This window comes from Sarcophilus harrisii, chromosome 2 (assembly GCF_902635505.1).
Source record: "Sarcophilus harrisii chromosome 2, mSarHar1.11, whole genome shotgun sequence".
Classification (NCBI taxonomy): Eukaryota; Metazoa; Chordata; class Mammalia; order Dasyuromorphia; family Dasyuridae; genus Sarcophilus; species Sarcophilus harrisii.
The window spans coordinates 182,573,160-182,595,059 of NC_045427.1; the positions used below are offsets into that span (position 1 = coordinate 182,573,160).

Genomic DNA, 21,900 nt, shown 5'->3' on the forward strand with positions numbered 1-21,900 from the left:
ATTTGTTCCATTGCACTAGATTATTGTCTTTGCCAGCAAAGATAGATATAGCACCATATAGAACCATCAGTTCCGCTTCCAGACTAAGCCATATAGCTAACCTAGAGGGAAGCACTTCCTATGGAAAAGGAACCAGGATCCCCATAAGCTTTCAACCAACTGCCAATCACAAGAAATGTAAACTAACCTAGTTGAAGCCCTAAGGCATCCCAAGAGAAAAATACAAAACATCATAAGTGGCAAGCAAGTCAAATTGCCCCTACAACCTTGACCATCATCTCCCTTTTCATATTATAAGGACAGTTCAGGATCCTAAATCCAAGAACCTTGAAAATAGCAATGCTTCCAGCACAGTACCCTCTACCATCATACTGGGAAGATTCAGAAACCTGACTATTCCTACAAATATTATAGCCACAGTTACCAGGGATCCAGAAAAGGAATTTCTTTCAACTAAAGTATTTGGAATTTTTAAATGAGTCAATATTAGAAATTAATATAATGTAATCAGTAAAAAATGATATTAAAGACATTAAATAACAACTGTTTTTTGCTCAAAGATGAATGGGACTTTTCTATCTAACTTGCAGCTGAAACCTATATCTGTTATCTCCTCTATTGGATGTGAGCTCCTAGAGAACAAGTATTGCATAATTTTTTTTTTCTGTTTATACCCCCAGCATTTAGCATAGTGCTTTGCACATAACACTTAAATATTTATTTCATTCACCTGTGGAGACAGTTGCCTTTGATTGGTCTTTGTATTTGTCATCATGTAAAATGATAGAAACAATTTTCTTGGGATGGAATTTCCTTTCAAGAACACCTTTTGTATATTTTTACTTCAATTACTAAGTCATTACCATACAAAATTTGTTGGCTGAACAATTTTTTTTTGTCTTTTACTTATATCTATTTGCTTTTGGCTGGTTTTCTGTTGTTATTGACTATCTTTTTTTATTATGAAAACAAAAATTCTATCTTTTGAGTCAGATACCTAACAACAAAATTATTTGGTAAATATTACATCATCTTCAGTACAAATCCTCACGTAGAAAACAGATGGCTTATATTATCAGTTTTTCCTAACTAGTTTTCACAGTTATAACTACAAAAGGAAGGAACCCTAAATGACACATTAAACTTTTGATGTGGTAAGATAGAAAGTCTCAAGAATTATAATATATGTTTTTAGTTCCATTTTTGGCATTTTTAATGAATAAGGTAATTCTTAGTTGCACATCCTCACAGATTAATATAAAAGTCATCCTGATAGTGTATTTTAAAAGATTAGACTTATCAACACAGAAAACAATCCAGTTTTCTGACCACAGACATTTTGTCACCACATATAGATTGTTCATCCATTTTGGTATAATTAATATTCCACCATTAATATATGCTATATCTAATATTATATATTTATTCAAATCAATCAAGAATTTGTTGCACATCATTTCTTTTTTAATATACCATGGAAAGTACCATGGAAAATGGAGAATGGCATAAATCACTATCTTTGACTTCAAGAATATTTTTATGGAGTTGAAGTATCATGAGAGATACTTAAAAATAAAAATATGTGATTTGAGTCAACTTAGATAAATGTCAGATGAATGACACAGTGGAAGTCTCTTGGCTTTAGGGAAGAGAAGATTCACTTAGGACTGAAATGATCAGAAGTAACTTTGTCCAGGAGTTGGATAGTAAGCTTCAAAAAATGAATAAAATTACATTAATTGGAAGAAAAGGCAGAGAAAGATGAGTAATAAACTTTCCTAACTGTCAAAAAGGAAAAAAAAAAAATGTAATCTACCTACATTAAAACCAAACCAATCATCAATCATGTGTATGTTTGTGTGTGTATACATATATATATATATATGTATATATATATATATGTGTGTGTGTGTGTGTGTGTGTGTGTGTGTGTCTATGTGTGTGGGTATGTATGTGTATGTATATTTAAATACATATACCTATACATACATGTATATATGTACACATATGTGTGAGAGAGAAACAGAGAGACAGAGGCACAGAGACAGCTAGATGGAATAGTAGACAGAATGTCAGGCCTGACATCATTATTCACTTTTCAGATTTTAAGACTGGCTTCAGGTGCTCACTGTGTGACTCTGAGCAAATCACTTAAACTTGCTTGTCTCAGTTTCTTTATCTATAAAGGAACTGGAGGAGGAAATAACAAACTAATCCTGTTTCTTTGTCAAGAAAACCACAAATGCGGTCACTAAGAATTAGACGCAATTGAAATGACTGAATGACAACAAATATACATATCTATGTATTTATATACATTTATTATATGTATTCATATTTCATTTTACATCTACAGGTGACCTGCATTAACAGACCAATAGAAAAAAGCATCTGTTTACATTATATATTTATTATATGCATTTATGTGCATATATATAATATATAGGATAGATCGAAAATAAATAAAATAGAAGATAGAAAGTTTCCTTTTCCCATTTGCAAACTGCCCTGGATTCCTCTGTGTTTACAACTGTTCTTTGGAGAATCCATAAGCAGCAATTGATATCCCTAAGGAAAGATCATGGTTTCCAAGTGCTTGAAGAGTTTGTGCATGGAAGAAGGATTAACTTTGTTTTGCATGGAAAGGAAAGAAATAAACTTAATGAGTAAAGATTGCTGAGACAGTGTTTATTTAATATAAAGAAAAACAATTAAAGATTTCCAAAAGTGTAATGGGATGTCTTAGGCAGTTGTAGGTTCCCCTTTATTGGAAATTTCCAAAGAAAAAGGAGATTCTTCTGTCAATAAAAAGTTATTAAAAAAAAAAAGAAAAAGAAAAAGGAGATTCTTATTCCAGTATGAATATGATTTGATGATATCTGAAGTCCCTTCTAATTCTATGATTCCCTGAATAAAAGAGTATATATTAAAAGTATGTAGAGAGAAAAAGATCAGACACTGATCTGTTCAGGTATAGGAAATGTTCTACATCTTGTCATACTAAAGATACAGAAAACAGCTGAAAATGTTAAATTAATAGGTCATTAATGTAACATAAATGACATTTTGTACTTTTTCTATCAGTAGTCTTCTATATGTTGAAAAGAGATTACTAAAAATGTAGGCCCTTCCCAGAATACATAATCTTTATATTCAAATGATGTGGAAGCAATAAAGAAGAGTCCATGAAAGAAGTTTATCTTGTGGTTGAGGAAGTTGAAAAAGCAAAGGAAAAAAGCACACAGAGAATAAATATCAAAACCATAATTTCTGAATTGAGTCCATTACATAACTGTGATCCAAAAACATATTTGCAGATACATTATTAAACCATTGAATCCCTTCATATAGACTATTATTTACATCCCCCAAAAATAATTCAGCTGTAATAATATAAATATGTAAAATGTCCCACCACAATTATATAAGTAAACCTGTGAATGTATCAGCAATAATAAAAATTCAAAGGGGAGGGGATGTTTTTGGGATCCTAGGCAGTACAATAACTGGGTCAGTTTTTATGATCACAATGGAAATTACTATAAGCACAGAAAGGCAGGCTTATTAAAGGCTGCATCTATTACTAACCAAAAGTCTTGGAAGACATAGTAGTTCTTCCAAAATTTTTGTTATGAAGTTTCTTAAAATATCAATATTAATGTAAGATTTTAACTTCTATGGCTTCAATTGTTTTTGTGTGTATATATATATATATATATATATATATATGTATATATATGTGTGTGTATGTTTATGTATAGATAAATACATAGATATTTAAAAGTAAATAACACACAATTACCTGTTGAATGAACTATTCTTTACATCCCACTTATAGATTGATTTAGTGTTTATTATTATTATTATTTTAATTATGATTAGTTCACTGTGGAACCAATTAAATATTAACTAATAATATGCCAAGTGTAATTTGTATTACTTATAGTTGGAAGAATATTTAGGAAAATCTAATGGCTTTGGAGTTTCAGATTTTGTATATCTCTAGCATTTTATTTAATAAGATGCTTACTGCAGGATGAAGCAAATTGATTAAATTCCTTGCTCATGGTAATTTTGGTACTTGAAAGGCATAATGCAGTAAACTTTTGATTATCCTGGGTAGTAGAAGAGTAAAAGAAAGACAGAAAATATAACAAAAAATACAAGTTTGGTATATAATCCTTGGAGCCCCTACTTAGATCAATTCAACTCTTAATTGGACAAATAAAAAATAACTAGTTAATCAGTCAAATTGTCTGATTGTGTCTATGTCTGAATTATCTACTTAGATATTTCTAGTTCTAGAAATAATTCTTAATGCAGGTAGACACAGAGTAGAAAGAGAGCTTAGAGATCATATATACAAAGGGTGAAACTAAGTAAAGCTTGGAGATGTTGCAAATTGCCCAATACCTGATAGATAAAATAGCTAGAATTTTATGGGAGGAGCACATAGGTTTATGAAATAATAAATCTAGAGTGGGTAAATCTAGAGCTTAAAGGTCATCTAGTCCAATCTCCTAATTATACAAATGAAGGAAACTGAGGCAGATTGATTTAAGCAGATTCACAATGGTGATATCTTGCCTGGTGATATTGGTACCAACTGGCACAACCAAGATAAGAACTCAGGTCCTTTGATTCCAAATCCAAGATTGTTTATACTACATCATACTTCTCGAAATACTAATACACTAAAAACCTTTCTATGGTTGGTCCTAATACCTCTCAATTTGAATTCTTTGCTAATAACTTGAGGGAGGACATCCCAAGTCACAGTATTATTTCTCACAAAGCTATATGTCAATATTTTTTGGATCAAAAAGTTTTCTGTTTTAGCATATCTAATATATTGAATACATCCAGAAGATATTCCTTTTTTTTGCTTTTAAAATAAACAGCTGTGATTAACAATTGACATATACAGAATATATAGGATGATATTATCAATAATTAGTGCTTATTTGAGATTTCATTGACATAAATGCATATTAAGTTTCATTTTATATCTACAGGTGATCTGCATTATCAGACTAATAGAGAAAAGCATATATTTACATTTATATTTTCTCTTTCTTACAGGTGAGTACATTAGACTGGGTGCGAGCTGAAAAAATCTATAACCTCTGTGAGGTACTATTTAAAGTTCACAAGGTAAGTTTACTGTGGTAATGAGATATTTTCAAATAACCAAGAGTGTTTGGCATTTCAGATAATAGGAAAAGAAAACAAATGCTTCATCTTTCAGGTATACCCTTGAATTTAATAAAAAATTTAAAATATTCTAGAGAGCCACATAATCCCTATGGAGTTATATCTGGTCTAGTCAAGACTGATGTGTATTTACTAGTAGCTTTTACTATCAAAATACATCATTGGTAATATGTACAATTTTATCCATGGCATTTAAATTAAAGACATCTGATTTAGTGTGGATAATTTTAAACTAGTTAATCTCTTGCTGCACAAATCAAATTTTAACTGTTATTATGGCCTATCTGCCATGTATTAACAAAGATTGTCAGTGTAAAGGAACATAATATCTTTGAAATACATGGAATTATTTGAGATTATTTATCTTTTTTTTGGTAATGTTAAGCAGTGTAATATGGAAGTAAAGTTAGGTACATTGAATCAATTGAAGAAATGACTTGTTTTGAAGAAAACTGTTTCAAGTCAGATTTCAATTTATATAAAAATCTCAAATCAGAACATAACATTATATACAAGGACATTTGAACAATGCATCTGAAATGAAAGAATTTCAAATGACATAAAAATTTTAAAAGCATAGTATCCAATTAAGAACATTTATGGTTCTTAATTGGAAACTAGCTATATAACATTAAGCAAATCACTTCAACCTCTTCAGCTGTAAATGAAGTTAATTGCTTTAGTAACTTTAAATTTTTAATTTCTATGATGATCTAACACTCTGTGATCTAAATCTTTCAATCTATCTATCATTTGAATCAATCAGTGAATCACAAAATATTTATTAAGTTAATCTTAATATACACTTAAATAGCATAGTCAGTTCTAAATGGGCTAAGACAAGTGCGATAATTCTTGTCTACTCTCAAGGAGTTTATATTCAATTGACAGATTACAACATACAGACAATTAAATGCAAGAAATAGATTCAAGACAGGTAGAGAGACAAAGAGAGAAAGACAGATAGCAAATTCAAAGTAACAGGGGAGGATTCACAACTAGGAAAAGCAGGAAGGCTTCTTGAAGGAAGTGATTTTCAATGTATTCTTGAAGACAACATAGAATAAGGCAGAAAGGTGGGAGAAAGAATGTCATTTATGCAGGAATAAGAATATGTATCTATATAGTGCCTACTGGGTACCAAGCATAGTACTAAGCAATTTTAATATCTCATTTGATCCTCACACAACCATATGAAGTAGATGCTATTATTATTCCCATTTTACTGTTGAGGAAACTGAGGCAAACTGAGGTTTAATGACTTCCCCAGGATCACACAGCTAGTAAGCTTATTTATACTCAGTTCTTCCTAGGATCAGCTAGAGCTGAATTAGAGTGCATGAGAGGAGAAGCAGTGTAATTATTCTGAAAAGAAAGAGTAAAGCCAGATTGTAAAAACACTTTAAGTGATTAAAAGAGGAACTCATCCCAGAGTATATAGGAAAGCCACTGAAGTTTCTTGAATAAGGGAATAAGATATACATGTGTTTTATGAATATCAATTGGACAATTGTATTGATGATAGATTGAAGAAAGGAAAGGACAGATTCAAAGAAAAGGGTGTTACAATAGTCCAGGTCAGAAGTAATAAAGAATGGAACTAAATAATGAGCTCTCTTAATATTAGCACCTTGTCACCATTGATCATTTTTAATATATCTTATATAAATTGTGTTTGTGCACTATTGTTTGCATTTTGTCTCCTCCACTAGGTTGTAAGATCCTTGCCTTTCTTTGTATCCCCAGTGTTTTAAGCAGTATCTGACACATAGTTAGAGCTTAATAAATGCTGCTAACTGTCTGAGTGACTAGCAAAGGAGGTGGAATTGGTAAGAAGAATCTCTTTTTCAGAGATTGGATCAAAGAGTAGGGAATGGGGGATAATGTGTAAATTTTTATACAGATGATTTGTACATTTTTAGTTCATTATATATGTATCTGTGCCCTCCATTGACCTGAATAATTGAGGGCTATAAATTTAGAATTAGATTATCATTTGAATTAGATCACAAATAGATTATAAATTTAGAATTGGAAGGGACCTGAGAGTCCATTCAGTCCAAGCTTTTTATTTTACAGATGAGGAAACTAAGTATAGAAAAATATTATGATTTGATCAAGGTCACACTGATAATTTTCAGAGGCAGGATTTGAACATAGATCTTCTGTCTTCAAATTCAATATTCTTCTCTTTGGACTATGTTACTACTATTTCATGTATAAAACTTTTTTTTAAACTTTTACAGCATAATTATAATTGCAGACTTCTTGCTCAACAGGACTCGAATGTTGATGTATTCTACTAATGTTAATTTCTGGAACTTTCAGTTTATCTTGAGGCTACTTTTTTGTTGACAAAGAAATGAAAAACCCAACCTCAAAGTCTAACTTTTGGAATTCAAGATATAAAAATAATTCCATTTGTATTCTTGAGGAATGTAATAAATACTAGAAAGCAAAGGTGTTGAATTATTTTCTTCCCTATTGATAATTATATAGCTTGGAGAATATGAAGGAAAAGTAGTCATTTAAATTAATTAACATTCATTTCAAATTTTTAAAGGGTACTTATACATGTTAGCACAATCATGAAATCAGGGAATTAATTTATAAACTAGGGAAGAGACTGTTACTTGAAAGAATCAGCTTTTCTGACAATGAATTTTCATATCAGCAAAGATAGCCCAAGCTTATGGACTGATTTTTGGTAAACCTACTAACATGATTCTATTTGCAGGCAGGAGAGCAGGAAAGGCAAGTGATTATGCCAAAGTAGTATAGTTGTATAGGAGATTGATCTCTTTTTCTATGTGTTCTTGTACAGTGTGTATCCCTGGAAAGACTTGTGCAATGAGTAATACAGAAACACAGAATCTTGGTGTTAAAGAGTCTCAAAACCATCTAGCTCAGCCAACCCACACCTGCACAAGAGTCCCCTCAACTAATGGCCAACAAATGGTTATCCACTCTCTGAATGAAAACTTCTGCTAAGATGGAACCTGCTATTCACCAAGCCTGACCATTCCAAATTTTCATAAATCTAATTATAAAGAAAAGTTTTCTAGTAAGCTTAAATCTTCCCAATTGAATTTGCATACACTGCTTCTTGATCTAAGGGGACAAACTAAAAACAAGGCTAATTCCTCTTCTGAGTAAGAAGCTTTCACCTAATTAGAAATAATTGACATGATACTCCTACATTGTCCTCTCCCCAGTTCCTTCAATAAATCTTCTTATGAAATAATCTTTTATACTAGCACCATTCCAGTATAATTAGATACTTTCTAGTTTATCTATGCTAAAATTTGACTCCCAGATTTTAATATAATACTTACAATGTGCTCCTAAAACATTGAGAGAGAGAAAGAGAGAGAGCCTATGTGGTATACCAGCTACTGTGCTAAGCATTACTGATACATAAAAACAAGTGAGATGGGCCTTATCTTCAAGGAATTTAGAATTTAAAGGTGAAAAACAATAAATAAAGAGGAAGTGGAAATAGAGGAAGGATAAAGAGAAAAGAGATTTAGGAGAATATGTCTCCAGTCATAAAAATGGCCACAGGGGCAGAGGCTTCTGCTGAGCTGGTAAGTAGTTTGTAAAAAGAAGTCCAAAAAGAAACTTGAGATGTGAGTGAGATATTCCACCTATCATACTCTTAGTTTTTTATATCAAACCTTTCCCATCCCTTCTTAATTCTATTGCCTTCCCTCTGATAATTTGCATTTCTTATTTATCATTTATTGTTTGCCTTGTATTTATTTGTTTTCTTATTGTCTTTCCCACTAGATTGTGAATTCCTTGAGGGCCGAGAATGTCTTTTTCCTCTTTTTTGTATCCTTAGTATTTAGCACAATGCCAGACATATATTAGACACTTAATAAATGCTTACTGAATGAATGAGTCAGAATATGCCTTTCTTTTCTTTCCTCATCACAAGTATTGTGTTACTAAAAACTGCTCAAAGTCTCACAATAATTTATCAGTCATCAGTTAGGGAACATAAGTTTGTATCTCTAACAATACCTTCTGAACCAATTCACTTTTCCTGCATGCAATGTTGTAGGATTTTCTAAAAAACTAAATCAACATGCAAAAATTCATTTTTGTTTAGTAAACTTGTAGATTGAATGTTGAATCTCTCTCATCTTAATTTTTTTCTTGCATTAAGTTAATATTTCAGGAATTAGAGTAAATGTACAATTAGAAAACAAACAGTCTTAAATTTCAGTTTTTCTTTCTGATCTGGGTTCATAATCTCTCTTCTACAATTATATCTATCAATGTTTAGGCTAGAAATATCTCTAAACATAAGTTTAGAGAAATTTTATTTTTCAGTACTGTTCTTTTCTCCCTAGAGGTTATTTTTTTTCTATCTATTAAAATTATGTCTATACTAAATTTCTACATCAGCCATGAAATTGATGAGAAAATTGCATCAATCAGTGCCTTGATTGCAGTCATGACTTAAATTATGAACATCATCTGAGTAATGTATCAAAGACATACCTTTTTAAAGATAAAGTAGAATGTACTCCAAGTAACTTTAATGGCCCCTTCAAAAAAAAAATAAATTTTTGTTTAAGTTCTTTCAAGCAAAGTAAAACCATCTGTAATCTTTCTATATAATGTTTTCTATGAAAACTAATGAAAGAGAACCATTAATTGGCTAATGAATTTGCTTTATATGTAATTCAATTCAACAAACGTGAATCTATTTCCTACTGTGTGCAAGATAGTGTTTTTTATTTGCTAGGGATATAAAGGTAAAATTAATAGTCCTGCCTTTGAAGAGATTTGTGTGTGTGTGTGTGTGTGTGTGTGTGTGTGTGTGTGTGTGTATGTTTGCACACATATGCTTTCTTATTTTAAAATTGACTTCATTTCACCATTATTTCACCAAAGGAATCTCTTTAGGGGTTGGGAAATAGAAGAGGAAGCGGATTCATTTGCTGGTGCAGGACATCCAAAATAGCACATACTCTGTAACTTATATTCTTAGAGTATTACCAAGGGATAGTAAAGTCAAGTGACATATCTAGGGTCACATAGAAAGTAAGAAAGTTGGTCTGTCTATCTCTCTATCCCTTCTCATCCTCAAACACAATATATACTTATAGAGAGAAAGAGCAAGTGAGAGGGGAGAGAAAAAAGAACAAGAGTAGGGAGAAATTAAAAAGAGAGGAGAAAAGGGAAGAGGAAAGGAGAGGTGGAGAAAGAAATCTAGTCTATACACAAAGATATGTGTGTGTGTGTGTGTGTGTGTGTGTGTGTGTGTGTGTGTGTTCCACTGTTTCTGACAGTGGAAAGAGGGCAAGACTTGGAATCAGAAGAAATTTGAGGTTGAACTTTATGCAATTCATATATTCTTCCTGAGCTTTAATTTCTTCATCTGAACAGTAAGAATAATAATGACTATATTACCTTCCTCACAGGTTTATGTCCTCACACAAAAGAGCAATTACTTATTTCGCTACAATGATCTGTATTTCCACTGGTCCCATCAACATGTTTGACCTTTCTCCACTGCTGTAGATAATAATATCTACTGTTATGTTCTATTTAAGGATGTTATTCATGGATATTTAAGTATGAGATAGAATAAAGTATTTCTACATAAATGTATTTTGTTTCATATATATATATATATATACACACAATTCATATTTACATATACATATATATTTATACACATATGCATAGTGTGGGTGTGGGTGTATGCACACACATATATGTGTGTAGGTATGTTTACATTTACGCATCTAATAATAGAAGATTGTACTAGAAGTCCCAATTCTACTCTTACATCTTTTACTTATTCAATTTATGAACTTAAGCAACTGACTTTAACTCTCTGTTTATTAGTATTTTTGTCTAAAATAGAGATGATAATTAAGTGACAAGTAGGTTCCTTTCCAACATTCTGCCATACATAATATATTACCTCCTAACGTCCTCTCACATTCAATTATATATGAGCTACGTTAAAGTCCCTTCTACCTCTGATATTGTGTATGCCTTCCATATCTAACATGTCTTTCTATATTGTTAGGACTTCTCTAACAATTAAAATAAATTAATTTTTATTCTATGTTTTTCAGCTCTGGCTTGCTGATGACTACTGGTTACAGGCAAACTTTTATCTAGGTCTTCACCAGGACTATGACCTGGAAGACCAACGACCATATTGCTTCAGTGTCATGGTTGGACAGGGAAAAAGTCATTTTTTCAATGTAGAGCTAGGGAGTGAGCTAGCTGTGTGGGAAAAATCATTCCAAAGAGCCATTTTCATGGAAGTTCAAAGGACAGGGGTAAGTAATATATATTCTTTATTAGTAATCTTTCATCCTTAATAGCCAATATGTAGGAAATGACAATCATATATGTTAGATGTTAGAAAAAATATGTTTTCTACGTTCTACCAAAGTTCAGTTTATTTTCTGATTGCAAAAAAATATATCATTAACTATGTAAGTATTGGTTATTCCATGGTAATCATGCTGAGCAACATATGTAATATCATGGATTATCAAAGAAGTAGAGTAAGGAAAAAATATCTAATTTTCATACTTGGAAAATGGCCCTTGTTTTTAATTACTATGTTCTTGAACTGATATCCAGTGACTATTGAATACCCTTTGAAGAGATGAATTTGTCTTGCAAACTCTAGAAAACCAAATAACTACATAAAGTTAAAGGACTGAGCAAGTTTTTCTAGAATAGCATATTCCTTTTTCTCCTACATGTGATCCAGGAAGACTTTTTTAATTTCCATATTTGTCAAATGTGAATTTTTCCCTACTGATGACAAGAAATGTCACATACAATTTCTAGTGGAAATCCATGAAATGGATAACAAAGAATTTATTAGACTATGTACTATCTAAAATAATAGAATTCCTTTCTAGGAGGCTATAGATCACCAGAAATAAGAATTACAGAACATAAATGAATCAAATATATCACAATGGACTTTACATTTTGCACAAACTAAAATTGAATCATTTCTCCCCTAACCTTGTGTGCTACATCATGGACATCATAAGCATGCTGTGAACCAAATATTAGTTGCATTTTTAAATGATTTCTTTCAATTTTAATTTATGTTCAATATTTGATTTGCTACTCAGATGTGTTGATATACAGATAGAGGTTTGAAGTACGTTTACATTAAAAGATGGAAGCACAGTGATATTACACTTTGTAATATCAAAGATAACTTAGCCCAGTGCCTGCCACATAGTAAGTACTTAATGAATGTTTATTGACTGAAAGATGAGACTTTGTAGTCACAACAAAAAGATTCAGATCCCATCTATGACATATTGAGTGATGATGGAAAGTCAACTCAACTTCTCTGACTCTCAGTTTTCTTATCCATAAAATTTGGATAAATATACTTCTCTGACATTATGGAAGTCCCATGAATTTGTCTACATAAAACATAATGCAAACCTTAAAGTTTTCTATATGTTTTGACTGTGGTGTTTTTGTTAGTATATTTAGATAAAAGGATATACATTCCCATAAATGGTTAAAGTGAATAATAATTGCTGTCTCACAAATTGTTATACTCAGATGTGATGGTATAGGTAAAGTGATCATCAAACTTAAAACACTATTCAATCCTTTATTACTATTAGCAAGTTATTTCCTACTCATTTTTCTACTGTAAATAATTTGAACACTCATCTAATAACCACTATACCATTCTGCAGCCTAAACTTAGTTAAGTAGAACTGTGATAATAGATATTAAATTGACATAATTTTGTCTCAAAGACCATCCAGTTCACTTAGTTATTTGGTATGATAGTAGTAATTGCACCAATAATTTAATCTTTACATAGTGCTTATTGGTTACAAAGCATGAATGCACATACACATGCATGTATCTTGGTAGTTATATTTATTATGTATGTATGTATGTGTATATAAATTGATTCTCATTTTTAGATACTGAATAAAAAGCTATTTATTAAGTGTGTGTGATTTGCCTAGCTCTCTGTTGAATTCTAGGGAGACAAATAGAAAATCAAGATTCTCTGTGATCTAAAAAAGCTCGCATTAAAGGAGATAACACATGTAGGAAATTTCATATGAAAAGACTCAAGGGTCTTTAGAATTGAGCCAGAAACTAGGTGACAAGGCCTAGGAGTCCTTAGGAAACACCAGCAGGTCAGATATGAGTATACAGAATTCCAGAGGTTATAGCAGAAGGGCAAAAGATAAGACAATTATTTTTATCCCTATTTTACAATTAAAAAACTGAGACCCAAAGATGTTGATTTGTACAATTATTAAAAGACAAAATAAGAACTGAAGACTAAATCTTCTGATTACAAGTCTTGCATTCATTCCTAACATTATATAAAATAATAAGTACAAAATTAATGACCCCTGATCTCAATCACTTTATACCCTAATTTCAGAAATAAAATATAAATTAAATTTACTTCAACAAAGATTTATTAAGTGCATACTATGCATAAGGCACTGAAGTGTAATGATTGATGGGATACAAAGAATAATCAGTTTAGATTTAGAACAAATTACCAAATGCTGTGTTAACAAATCTTCATATATATATATTCTACAGGCTTAGTAGGGAACTGATAATGTGATATAAAGGAATAATTAAAATCAAATAAGCATTCTTGGGGAGAGAGAAGAGGTAAAATTTGAGTTATATTTGGAAGGTGATTTTTTTGAGTAAGGTTTTGAATTCTGAGAGAGGTGATGGGAATTGGTAGAACTGAAGAGAGAAGGTATTCCAAGCAGGAACTTCCAAGGACCTTTTTTTTTTTTTTTTTTTCAAAATGCCTGCTTACAGGAAGATAAGTTAAGCCTTCCAAGACAGACAAATTTTCACTCCTATCTTGAAGTTTTTTGGAGATAAAAACTGAACAGGCTCACTTAAGAGTATGTTCTACTATGAAGATAACCTGTGTTGTGATTGTCTTGAATATTACTTTTTCATAACTTTTCAACATTGTAACCAAGTCACTTAAAGATGTGAACCCATTTATTTATAACTATTTTTTCTCTAGAATTAATAGTCAGCTGCAATGTCATTCCCCCTAAAATATTTTCATGGAAACAATGAGCAATGCTAGTTTAGGATTGGAGTCCTGATCTATATCTTGCCACTGGGCCCAGATGGCTCCAGAGGGAAAGTAAGGCAGGTGACTTTACAAAGCTTTCCTTCACTTAAATCCAATCCACTTGCTTGTCATGACATCATTTTCTGATGTCATAGTCCTCTTTGAGAATAAAAAATAAACAACAATCTCTGTAGATTAGGAAAACTGTATTTTAAAAAAATTTTTGATGGTTGAAAAGTCCTTCCTTATGTTTTAAGTGTCACAGGAGGAGCCATAATTTTATATCCAGGGAATATATTACAAAGCAAGGACTAAGAAGTCATAAGAGTGATCCAGGGAAATTGTCCAGATAAATTTAAGGATAAAGTGAACACCCTAAACTATAAGAACTAGTTTAGAGTAAATGGCTAAAAAATTGCTGGAGTATTCAAAGAAAGTTGCTGGAAGAAAATGATATTTGAAGTGGAACTTTTTGGCTGAGTAGTTTTTTGATAAGAAAAATAAAGGGAAGATGACCTTCTAAACAATAAATAATAAATGCAGAAGTATGATGGGGGTAAAAGTACAGATTTAACACCTGATTCATAAAAATCAGTTAAAAAATTCATTTTTCGAGCAAAAAAAAGTGAAATAAGAAGGGTAATAGCTAAAAGAATATGTCAGTCTATAATCATTTGTTAAACATTTACTATACAACAATGTAAATGGAAAGACTGAAAAGCAAAAATTTTAAAAATGCCTAAAACTAAATTCTATGAAATATAATGATCAAGCTTGTCTTAAAAAAAAAAAAAAAAAAAAAAAAGATAAGAAAATGTGTCTTTCTCTTCTATTTGTAGAGATAAGATGATTAGATTGTGGAATATTGCTTATAATATCAAATCTAATAGACTTGTTTAGTTTTACTGAATGAATTTTATTGCCTTTTAAAGAATTTTGTGGTTGTCAAAAGAGATAACAGACCACATGGGGGAAAAGAAGGGTATATTCAATTACTTAGGAAGCTGTGAGAACTGCTGATTAGAAGTGAGGGTTCTGAGGCTTGGCCAGATCCTCAATCATTGAATAATAAAAATAGTACTAACATCTATGTAACACTTTAAAGTTTTTTGTTTTTATTTTTAAATGCTTTTCTATATTGTCTCACTTGATCATCACAACAACCCTGTTAGGTAGGTGCTATAATTATCCACATGCTACAGTTAAACAAATTGAGAGTAAAAAAGATTAGTTGACTTGTTCAGAATAACAAGTATCTAAGTAGATTGTGGGATGATTTTATGTATGTAAAATGTAAGATGTTTTTTTCATGTGCAATCAAACAATAAGCTTTTATTAAGTATCTGCTATGTACTACATAAGCCACTGGAGCTATAAGTGTAAAAAAAGGAAAACATCTCTCCTTACAAACCATTCCATCTTTTCCAACAGTTTGCCCTATCATTTCTATTCTCTATTTTATCTTCAATTTTTCTCTGTCAACTGATTCACTAATGTTTACAAAATGCCCAAGAATCACTCACCCTCCAAATACTCTCACTTGATCTATCCATCCCTGCTACCTAGCTATCATTCCATATCTCTTCTTCCTTTTGTGGACAAACACCTTGAAAAGGTCCTACAATAGATGACTTTACTTGATTTCATCTTACTCTTCTTAAATATTTCCCTACAGACTTCCTTCTGACTTGATTATTTAATTAAAACTTACATCTCTAAATTTACTAACATTCTTAGCCATCAACCTAATAGCATTTTCTCAATCAGCATCCTTCTTGACTTCTCAGCAGCCTTTGATATTTTGCTCTAGGTTTTCATAGCATTGCTCTTTTCAATTTCTTGTTTTATCTAAGTGGCTGCTTCTTCTCAATTTCCTTTGTGGAATCTACATCCAAATCTGTTCTCCCTCTCTGTTCTCTTTAGTGATCTCATCAACATCTTTTAATTCAATTATCATCTCTACATTGCAAAGTCTCAAATTTGTTTAATCAGACCTTATCACCTTTCCAACTTAGTTTTATTTCTCTAACTGTCTATTACATACCTAGACCTATATGTCTCATAGAAATCTTAAACTCAGAATTTTCAAAACTGAACTTGTTGTCTTTCCTCAAAAACCCTCCCTTCTTGCTAACTTCCCTATTGCTATTAAGGATGTTATGATCTTCCCACTTGTACAGGCTATCAATCTAGATTCCATCAGCCTTTTACTCTCTACCTCCCATATTCAAATCTATTAAAGACTTTTTAAATTTTATTTTCGCAATATTATTGGTATAGTAATGTGCTCTCCACTTCTTTTCCTTGACAGTGCTTTCATCTTGTGAGTGGTCTCGCGCCTTGCCATGTCTGGTCCTTTTTCACAAGCCTATTCCATTTCAGTCCTTCTTCCACTTTACCTTAGAGGCATTTAGATGATAGAAAGAATGAGGTGATAGGTCTAAAGTTGGGAAGTCTTGAATTAAATTCCAGCCTCAAGCACATAATAGTTGTGTGAATTTGGGAAGTCACTAAATCTCTATCTGTCTCAGTTTCCTTTATGTAAAATGGAGGTAATAATATGAAAAACTGCCATGAGGATCAAATTACATATTAATTTTTAAATATTAATTTTTATTATTTATTTTTATTTTATTTATTATTTTTATTGATTGATTGAATTATTATTATTAAAGCATATGTTATAAAGTATTTATAAAAAATTAAAGTGCTATATAAATATTAGCATAATGCCTGGTACATAGTAGGTATTTAATAAATGTTTACTTGCTAACTGACTGACTGAAGAAACTTACTTTCTAATGAAGACAATAAATACATATCTAAATATATACATTATAATTATAAAAAGGAACAAATACAGATTTATATAGATTAAATAAAAATAGTTTAAGAGGAGCATATTAGCAAATGGGAGAGACAAGAAAAATTTTATGCAGAATATGGTGCTAGAATTACATCTTTAAGGGTGTTTTCTCTGAGGTAAAGATAAACAACAAATACATTCCAATTATAGACTATAGGCAATGCAGACAGAAAATGGAGTATTATGTGTGAAGAGCAGAAAGAAGATTAGTTTTATTGGCTTGAGATGAGGTTGGGGTATAATGTTCAAATGAGGTCAAAAAGAGAGGTTGGGTCCAGGTTGTGAGAGATACTAAAAAGCTTAACAAAAAAATTAATGTAATGGGCTGAAGCTCGAGTTGATGCACTGAGGACCCAACCCTGTGAGGCTAAATAGTAATTGGACTATATTAATATATATGCTTGGATAAAGAATGGCCCCCACCCACTCTTTGTGCAAGTCCTGATGTGTTGTATAGGAAATGACAATTTTGGTGGGTAGAGACAAAGGGGCAGAGAGAGAGGCGGAAAGAGACTGCTGGCTGGTTCCTGTCACAGCTGCCTACATTGTTATCGCGATCCCCCTTCACCTCCACAAAGAATACAGATTGAAGATTTTCCCTTAACCTGAATTCCTGACTCCGGCTGATTTTAAAATATGCAGTCATCACAAATTAATATTTTATCCTAGAAGCAATAAAACTTGAGTAGGTGACCTCTTATATATATGGTTAAGGGAAATCATTTTGGCAGCATTGTGTAATAGTGTTTGAGAAAACACTTGAAGTAGGGAGATAAAAAAGGGAGACTTTTGATAATCTAAATAAGGAGTGGTGATGCCTTATATTGCAAGGCATATGATGCATAGAAGCCATGCCAATATTGCAAATTTGGGAGATTGGAAAGATGGTAAAATGGTGGAGTTTGAAAGAGTGTGAAGCCATTCAAAATTCAAAAAACCTTGGTAATTCCCATTTCTTCATACCCTTGGCCTACCTCTGTATATACCAGATTGGAACTCTCAATTCCTTATTAATTGTTGCATTCTTTGAAGGTGTTATAGTATAGTTTAAAAAAAACCACTGGATTGAGAATCACAAGACCAAAATTTTGGGAAAGTCGATGTTGAAGATTTCAAAGAAACTTTATTTTAGATCATCTATTTTATCTATAACTGAGAGGCCAGTAGGAAAGGGATGGAAAATACTTTATCAGATGTATTTATTATATGTTAACATACTTTATTCAATTCAAAAATAAATTATGAATACAAAGGGAAATAATTGTAAAGAGGAGGGGGAAATGAGATTTGTCTTAAGACATCATGTCATAATTTACTCATCGACTAAGAGTTAAAAAAAAAAAAAAAAAAACATGTGCAGGTGATGGAAGCAAGACTATGGAACAGAAAATGAACATAAAACATAGCATTGTCCTATAAAAGTAGTATCAAGAATGATAAATATCATTTTGCTTAATTAGGGAGTTTAACTAGGGAAGCTATAAATAATCAAAAAACTTTTGAGTTCTATTGATAGAAAAAGGATAAAAGAAGATATAGGATTTTTACTTACAAGGCAAGGCCAAAGAGAAGGCAGAATTGATTGATTCTTTCATTGCTTTTGTTTTCTCTTCAAAACACAATGAGAAAGAGAAAGAGAGAGAGATAGACAGACAGACAGACATAGACACAAATATGCAGAAACAGTGATGTATACATACATATATTTTTATGGAGCTTTAATGGGAAGAATCTGAAAAGATCTCTTGAAGGAGTTGGTATATGAATTAAACCTTGATGCAAATAAGACTTGGAGTTAGGAGATAGTGTTTTAGACATAAGGAACAGCATATAGACCACTGTCCCCTATATACTGTCAATAAATGATTGAGTATGTCAAAGGGAAAAATATAAGGAAACTAGAATTGAAAGAAAGGGCAATAGTGATGGATTTTATGTTTAATCTTGATAGTTATAGGGATTCACTGCTTTTTTGTGTAAGGTGGTGACATGATACTGTACTTTAAGAAGACTACTTTAGCAGCAGAGATGAGGATAGACTGAAGTGGGGAGAGAATTGAAACAAGAAGATTAACCAACAGGCTATTGCAATAGCCTCCAAACATGAGGTGAGGACAATCTAGTGGTACAATGTAAGTGCAGAGAATGGTATTATATAAGAAGTATTGTGAATATAGGTGTGGAGGGGGAAATTATTGGTTAAAATAACAAAATGCTTTATTTATTAAAGATTTTTAATAAGAGAAGAAATATGTATCCCTTTAAAAATAGTGTTTTAAAGGCTAAAAACTAAAGAATAAAAATGAAATAGAAGCAAGGAAATGAGACAATATTCAGTCAGGTCGGTGGAGATTCATCATATCATCATCATCATGTTTATTATCATTGTAAATTATTTACATGTACCATCTTATACTCACAGAAATTCTGTTAGTTGAATTATCTTTTTTATCCCCATTTTACATGTGAGGAAACTGAGACTGACATAAGTGTCAAAGGCAGTTTTTGAACCTCAATCTTTTAAACCAGGATACTGTTCTCTATAGCATGCTATATAATATACTCTATCTTTCCATCATAAAGCTCAGGCTTTTTAAAGCTTAACAATCCAACATTCAATGTATATACTTTCAATTCAAATATTTGTTCAATGTTTACCAAAAGCATAATATGATTTAAGATATTGGAAATTAAAAAGAAAAGATTACCCAAATCTCATCCTCAAGAATTTTGCATTCTACTTGGGAAAGCAAAACATGTACAGGTAAATGCAGAATTATACAAGGTAGAATGATAGAGGCAAAGAAGACAATTTGAGCCAAAAGACAACATTTCCATCTGGAAGCATCAAGCAAGTGTCACCTCATGCAACTAGGTGGTGCAGTGGACAGAGCACTAATCCTGACGTCAGGTTGACCTGAGTTCAAATCTGGTTTCAGACGCAAGACACTTAACCCCAATTTCCTCAGGAAAAAAAAAAAGAAAGAAAAGAAAGTGCCACCTGAGATAAACTTTGAAGTAAGAGAAAATCCTTATCACTCAGTGGTGAGAATGCACGACATCCCTGACAAGGGTATCAGGAAGTTCCTTTGTGGATTGTTTGTGTTTTAAGCTACTAAATCTATTATATGTAAACCCAGGTTGCTTCCACTTAATGTCACAGAATATATTCATAATCTTGTCTATTTGTGTTACTCATCACTCAGATAATGGAATACACATCTTAAATTTAATGTAATGCACTTACATTTATCTGATCAAGAATTACAGCTATTATCTCCCTTTTTTACATTATTTAACTATTTAGACTTCAGTTCAACTTCACAAGGTATTATCTTCAAAACAATAATATAGGAAATAGTAAAATTATCCATTTAAGTGAAGAAAATATTTAGTGAGGGCCCTACAAAAGAAGTTTTATTAAAAAGATCAGAAAGAATGTTTACTACATACCTTACTGTTTACTACATACAACTATGAAGAAAATTAACAAATTTATTCAGGGCTGATTATACCTTACTATGAAACCATGCAAAAATATGCCCCTAAACACTCAGGAGTTTCTTTGCTGCAAGATAATTCTTTGAAAAAGTGAGAATGACTAGATAAAGAAAGGAAGAAATAGAGCTTAAAGTCTGGAATAAGGTTGACTGAAGATATATATTAATGGATCATTATATCAGTGAAAAATTTCCCTGGAATTGAAAATCCATCTGAAAGGCTAGTAAAAAAAAAAAAAATAGACTAACTAACTCAAAGGTATATATTTTGGTTCAAACAAGATTTCAAAATAATTTTCTCTTCAGAATTGACCAGAGGAGACTAATATTGGCCCTTAATGTTGCTAAATATAGTTTGAGCTCAGTTTTATTTACTAAATAAGATCATGAGTTAAAAATATTATTCTAATGACTCTCCTACTTTGGACTAAGCCAATAAATAGCTCAGAGTTGTTCTATGGATTTGGCTGGTGAGGTCAAAAGAATAGGATGTGTATATCCAGAAAGAAAGACAATTCATTTCTCTTGGATGATCCTGTAACATTCAAACTTGTCCTCTGTTATTCAAAGTTCTCTATTGGCCAGCCTTTCTTTTGTTACTCCCATTCTCATTCTATAAATTCCAATCAAATTAGACTATTTGCTATTCAGATTTTTCTGTTCTTCCCAAGATATTAACTCTTTTTTAAATTCCCATTTCATCCATTTCAAATATTCATTTAAAATCCAAAAATCCATTTCAAATATCATCTCCTCCATGAAATCTACCCTGCTGTCCAAGCAAAAAAAAAAAAAAAAAATCTCTTAGCCTTCTGAACTCCCATAGTATTTTATAACATTAACCTTTCACTCTCTTTCTTAATTTTTAATCAATCCATCAGTGAAGCAGCACTTATTAAGCCCACTATGTGATAGGTACTAAAACATTAAGGTTGAGAATAAAGACAAAAACAAACAAGCAAAACCATTCCTAACCTCTATGTTTTTGTTTTTATTTTAATTTATAGGAACCAATGAATTTATCACCCAATAGCCAATCTGCTGGCATTGTCTCTCCATACTTAAATGAGTTGGTAGTGGGCAGGAGACACAGTTTGTCACAAGATCATTCTCAAATCTTTTCCTCTAATGGTGCAGCATTTGAGTATCAACTCCATATAAATACAGCATCAGAGTAACATTTTGTTATCTATGACCTTTCCTAAAAATCTACAGCC

The 21,900-nt window shown here is 31.6% G+C and overlaps 1 protein-coding gene across 2 annotated transcripts in view; it reads left to right on the forward strand.

The window, feature by feature from the left end:
• The window catches only part of SNTG2 (syntrophin gamma 2), a 628,864-nt gene that overhangs the window by 468,549 nt on the left and 138,415 nt on the right, over nucleotides 1-21,900 (forward strand). For both annotated transcript variants that reach the window (XM_031951163.1, XM_031951164.1), the window contains 2 exons: nucleotides 5,083-5,154; nucleotides 11,316-11,525. In XM_031951163.1, coding sequence (XP_031807023.1) covers nucleotides 5,083-5,154; nucleotides 11,316-11,525 — 282 coding nt within the window. The remainder of the gene's footprint in view (nucleotides 1-5,082; nucleotides 5,155-11,315; nucleotides 11,526-21,900) is intronic.